This window comes from Hyposmocoma kahamanoa, unplaced genomic scaffold (assembly GCF_003589595.1).
Source record: "Hyposmocoma kahamanoa isolate Upper Pololo Valley unplaced genomic scaffold, ASM358959v1 187, whole genome shotgun sequence".
Taxonomy (NCBI): Eukaryota; Metazoa; Arthropoda; class Insecta; order Lepidoptera; family Cosmopterigidae; genus Hyposmocoma; species Hyposmocoma kahamanoa.
The window spans coordinates 1,002,129-1,007,631 of NW_020653716.1; the positions used below are offsets into that span (position 1 = coordinate 1,002,129).

At 35.4% G+C, this 5,503-nt stretch overlaps 2 protein-coding genes across 5 annotated transcripts in view; both read right to left on the minus strand.

Moving 5' to 3' along the window:
• The window catches only part of LOC113226296 (L-threonine ammonia-lyase-like), a 28,232-nt gene extending 25,980 nt beyond the window's left edge, over positions 1-2,252 (minus strand). The window contains exons 1-3 of one of the 4 annotated variants that reach the window (XM_026458869.1): positions 1,881-1,928; positions 1,688-1,801; positions 1,541-1,611 (exon numbers count right to left, since the gene is read on the minus strand). In XM_026458869.1, coding sequence (XP_026314654.1) covers positions 1,541-1,611; positions 1,688-1,801; positions 1,881-1,913 — 218 coding nt within the window. In that variant the 5' untranslated portion in view covers positions 1,914-1,928. The other 3 variants (XM_026458870.1, XM_026458871.1, XM_026458872.1) reach the window with 3 other exon arrangements.
• Positions 2,253-2,719: 467 nt separating this feature from the next.
• LOC113226312 lies at positions 2,720-4,483 on the minus strand. The gene is made up of 3 exons (XM_026458895.1): positions 4,243-4,483; positions 3,767-4,147; positions 2,720-3,560 (listed from the first exon to the last, which is right to left on the minus strand). Exons 1-3 carry the CDS (start codon positions 4,340-4,342, stop codon positions 3,337-3,339), a joined length of 705 nt encoding a protein of 234 aa, XP_026314680.1. The 5' UTR covers positions 4,343-4,483; the 3' UTR covers positions 2,720-3,336.
• Positions 4,484-5,503: the final 1,020 nt, after the last annotated feature.

Below are 5,503 nucleotides of genomic sequence, written 5' to 3' on the forward strand. Positions count from 1 at the left end.
TAAATAGGTTCAACTTAACTTTTAATCATTTCAAATCAATATTAAGACAATAAAACAGAAAATAATATTGTTTCCATTGCATCCATGTAACTATTTTAAGATTACTAAATTTGACATAAGAATTGCTCGTACTTTAATGTTATAGCGCGTCATAGTACGAACTGAGCGAATGAATAGTCACAAAGCTGCCAATAAAACATCATAGTTTTAACATTATAATAAGCTTACTTTAAGCGCGTTACCGTGAACTAACGCTTGGAAATAAACATTATTATTTTTATTATTTATTTATATTGCTAAAAATCCGCGGTTCCGAGTCGTGGACGCTCATACAGAAGGCTGTGTACAGAATTAGAGTCGCACAAAGAGCCATCCAACCTATAGATCGAGTTCCGAATTCCGAAATCCGTAAACGAACTAAGGTCCAGTATATAGGAGAGCGGATAGCGAGTTTAAAATGGAGCTGGGGGACGTGTTGCGAGACGTGGTGAACACAGGTAGAGTAAGGCGATAACCGAATAGTGGCCAAGAAATGGATACAGAAACGTGAGACGTCCTGTAGCGAGAAGGGTGGGAGACGACTCTGTAAAGTTGCGGGCAGTAGTGGTGGGTGAGATTAGCACAGGATCGTGGAAGATGGCACAAACTGCTGGAGGCCTATACCCAGTAGTGGGTGAAGTCGGGCTGTGGATGATGATGATGAAACTTTCATACTTATAACAGTTTACTTTATTATTAATTATTTTTTATTAATTTAGTAGCAGTAGAGCTCCTCGTGAAAGATTTCGTCCTGGGAAGTACAGCTACCCTGTCTATTTCTACCACCAAGCAGTAATTTGAGCATTACTGTGTTCCGCTTTTGAAGGGTACGGGTGCTGGTGAGATTATAGGCACATGGGACTAGTCAACTTATGTCTCAGGGTGACGGGCGCACTGGCAGTGCCCCTCCGATTTTTGCGGTTTAAAGCTCTGAGTGGCATATGGCATTGCAACTATTATGCACAAGCGTGTCGCTTACCACCGGGCCCACGTTGTTTTCGTCCCATCACTTGGTATTATAAAAAAAAACTTAATATTACAATTATAAGTTATAATCCTCATTTTTAGGTTTATAACCTCTTTAACCTAAAAAGTCTGTTCTGGTTCTGGTTTTTCATATTGATACTGATAACGCAACCTAACCTAAGAAAGGAGCAGCGCACATTACAGGTACAGGTAAAAATCTCGTAAAAATTATCTGAATTGATAATACCTACCTATACAAAATTATTGTTATATAAAAGTTTTACGAAAAATATTCTTATAAAATGTGATTATTATTATTACAAACGAGAATTATATGAAATTGAGTTATGGGAAGTCTATTTAGTCCAGGTGAAAATATATTAAATGAACGTTATGTCTATTAAAATTAGTTTGATTTTCACTCAAATGAGGCAGGGTACGCCTACGCATTTTAAGTCGACTGATTACTGTCAGGTTGAACAAATCAGGGACTCAAATCAATTTAATATCTGTGTATAACCAGACTAAATCTTACCTTCCTGTATGCTGCAAAAAATCTTTCTTTAGATAAATTTCCATAGCGAAAGTGACCGACATATGAGATTTCTGAAAAATGAATTTAAATAGATAGGTACTACTTAACTATTCTACATTCAGATAGAAATATTGATATGGAACTTACCACACATGGTGTTTTAACAATACCACTCTGAATTCTGAAAGCTGCTGCCGACACATCCTCAAAAGATATCTTTTGAGGGTTCTCCTTATCGCACATGGGATCGAACTCCACAGTCTGAAAAACCATTCTATTTTTTTCACATTCGAAAACAAATGAATAATTTTATAAACTAGAATTTAGCATAAGAGCTTACAGGGGACTGATCAATTTCCGAGACTGATATCATTAAAATTATCTTTTAGTATAATGATAATTAATTAGGTTAAAGGTCAGGTTGAGTGCCTCATGGAAGATGCCTTAATTACAAAGTTAATTTAACACAAAGATTTATGGACACTTACCGATGAATTGGTCACGTAACGTTTCATTAGAATGAGCGCACTTATTGATTTAGATTATAAACGAGAATACCGACCGAACGCTATGCAGGGTGTAAAAGAACTGATCAACTTTACTTAATAAACACTTTAATAGCACTCAAACTCAATTAAGTTAAATGTGATTAAGATAGTTAAAACGCGTGTTACCTACATTCGTACATATTAGTTTGGCGACATGATAATCACAAATGCATACTTATATTTTGAAGGAGTAAGGTGCTACGAGGCAAGCATCACTTACTAATTATAATTTTAAGAAAGGTAAATGGAAAATTGAGGCTATACCCACAATCAATTATTTCAGGAGGGAACGTTGCCAGCATGTTGGGTACCTTACCGCGGGAACCCAATTTAATTCATATATTTAATCCTAGTTTCAGTTTCTAGTATTTAAGCGTTTCTTGTACTTTATCTGTGTATTTTAACTTAATGTCTAATAAAGGACACTCAATATTTATTTTTTTAAATTCTACAATATTACTTTAAGTGAAATTAATGATTAAATATTTTTATACATGAAAATAGCATCCAAATATAAAATTATTATGTTTTTAGTATCATTTAGTCATATTGTAATAAAAAAAATGAATATGGGTTACACTACTATGGTGATTGCCTCAAGTACAATTAAGGATAAAGAAACAAACTATACTCACGAGATTTCATATTTATTCATTTATATTTGATCATGACTACATAAAATTCAAGTATATTAAGAATGAGAAAATTAACATTATTATCTCAAGTCATTCAATTATAACATCACAAACAAAAACATTCAACAGTATTTCGGCTGAAGTGAACTAAAATCACGAAACAAACATCACACTTAAAATATTATTAGAAATTAATTTATCAAATTATCACTGTCAATATAAATTGAAATTTGAAAAGTTAAAATATTATTGTTTATAAAACTCTCATTTAACAAAAGTATCTACCTAACATAGTTACTATAAAATAGATCTTTGCGAGTTTTTGCAAGTCATTCTTATATCTTTACTTACCTATACATATTATGTCATTTTAATAACTGATGATCTTTAAACATATATTACACATTTCTTAACAATATAAACACTTTTGCCTGCAAACAATAATAATTAGAAAACGCATTTATAAATAATTATGTCGATTTCAGTCGTTCGAAATTTTATAACAATTATTAAACATTTAGGTAATAAAAAATCACTTTCAATTAACAATGTTTTGCCTGCAAAGCTTATTGTTATTTTCAATACCTACCGTCAAAAGTATCGATTTTCTGGATTAATTATTCGTAATACTGGAAATAATGATTTTGCCGAGGGTAGAAGAGGCTTGACTCGTCAACAGTGTGGCTAGCTGGCTGCCGACGTTGCCATCTGACATGAGGAGACTGGCCGCAGCTTGATAGTCTTTCAGCTCCAGTCCAGCAATGAAGTCGTAAACCAGTTCTATTAACTCAGATAGTTGGTATTTGATATCATTCCAAGCATCCCTCATCGAGATGGCTGCGAAACCAAAAAGTTGTCGATTTTAAATGCTCTAAAATCTTAAAGGCATCGTTAAAGTGGGCGCAAGAAATTTACGATTGAGAGGGTATTTTTAAAGCTATAAATAACTGTAAGTAATTATCTTTTAAAAACGTACATATTTCTAGTTCATGAGTTTAGTTTATACAAGAATACAGCTAACACGATACAATTGCCACACTTACCTACGACTCCGATGCCACAGGCGCCCCCGACGGCACCACCTACAGCGGCGGCGACTTTTCCACCGACATGTTGGCCGATGAGGCCACCCGCAATAGCCAAACCTGCGGTAATTAGCACTGCGCTGCGTGTGCGCTCCTCCATTAGCAAGCGAAAGTTAAATTTATCGAAAATCATCAGAAGAATATTTTCAATCGACAATGCATCGAAAGGTAGTATCGTATCACAATCACAGCCACCACTGCCGCAGCTACCACTGCCGCAGTTACCACGGCCGTCATGACTACATTGTCCGCCCGCGCACATGTCGAATTCTCCACTATCTGAGTAATCGCTAGAATCTTCAGAATTGTAGCGGTGGCATGCCATTTTACCAATTCGGTCTGTAAAGAAAATAAATTGCCAAAATCATAAAAATCGGTAAAATAGATACCTAATCCGGAACTTTAAATATTAATAAAAAATTATTAAGAGCTACCTGAACGCGCAGGGAACGTGTAGACTGATGGCACCGTTGGAACAGAATATACTGTTATAACTTCTGTACTCTGAGCAAATTTGTTAAAGTGTGGTCTCATGATAATTTTAGAATCTGCTAAAAATCTTTTGATGCAGAAGTATTAGTTTGAATAAAAAGGAACAACTTTTAGTTGAACATATTGAAATTTGTTATTAGTCAACCAAGCGCAGTAGAGGCACATTCCCCACAAAAGCGGAGCGGTCTTCTTCACACGACGTAAACCCGTTCAATGGTAATAAGGTGGTATAAAATATCACCCGATTGAAATTATGATCACATGTCTAGGAGTTACCCTCGATAGCAAGATGCCATTTAAAATACAAGTAAAACTCGCCCACAGCGACAAGAGTCATATTCACCCTTTGTCAATAAGCGGAGTTCCCTATAATAGCGATCAAGAAACAGACATCGCTCTGCTCCTCATCACCCCATTTTCCTCGTGGTAGCTGCTGCCAACTACCTCCCCTCGAGGTTACCCCACTCCATGTTCGTGTGACAGTGACTATTTACAATAATCATCAAGGAAAACTGTAATAATTTAATAATATCAGTTTAATTTACGTTTCAAAGTTAACACTATCATATTTTTCTTTAGAAATGCAATTAAACAGAATTATTTTAGATTCGGAATTATTTTAGATTTTTTGGCGTACGAACTTCGAATATTCGTTTTTTGCACATTTCTTAGCTATAGCAATTAATTTTGAATTGTGTCCTAAATAAAACCCTTCTCCATTTTCCTTCTAAGCATGCATCAATGGTTTTAATCCCAAACGATAGGTTAAAACTAAAAAATGTTCTAGGGGAGATAATGCAGCTCGTTCCTCTTTGGTACATTTTATGACCCCTGCCCAGGTATGGATCGCAGTAAGGGCGATGTTGCAGTGTATTTGATGTGTAGTTATTATAATGTGTATTTTACTGCCATCTTAATTTAATAGGAAAAAAAATTGACTTTGGCTTCACGGGAGAGTTTTCTTTTCACAGAGGAAAGATTTGAACTTTGTAATTTTTTTAATAATGCTCTGCACCTCCTCCAAAATTATTCTTTTTCCCTTTACTCCATTTGACCTCAATGCTTAAAATTAGAGGCGCATCGAGGCCGGATAGCCGGATATCCGCCCGCCGGATATCTGACCTACTGCTGTAAACATGTCGCGACCGGCTTATAGCACGCGTCGCCGTAATTGATTGATTAGTGAATGATTGCACTTCCACG

Excerpts from the sequence above, each read along its gene's own strand:
- LOC113226312 (XM_026458895.1), bottom strand. The coding sequence starts at position 4,342 with ATGAGACCACACTTTAACAAATTTGCTCAGAGTACAGAAGTTATAACA. Across the intron at positions 4,148-4,242 it reads CACGTTCCCTGCGCGTTCAG|ACCGAATTGGTAAAATGGCA; the intron begins GTAGCTCTTAAT and ends TTTTCTTTACAG. Across the intron at positions 3,561-3,766 it reads CTGTGGCATCGGAGTCGTAG|CCATCTCGATGAGGGATGCT; the intron begins GTAAGTGTGGCA and ends TTGGTTTCGCAG.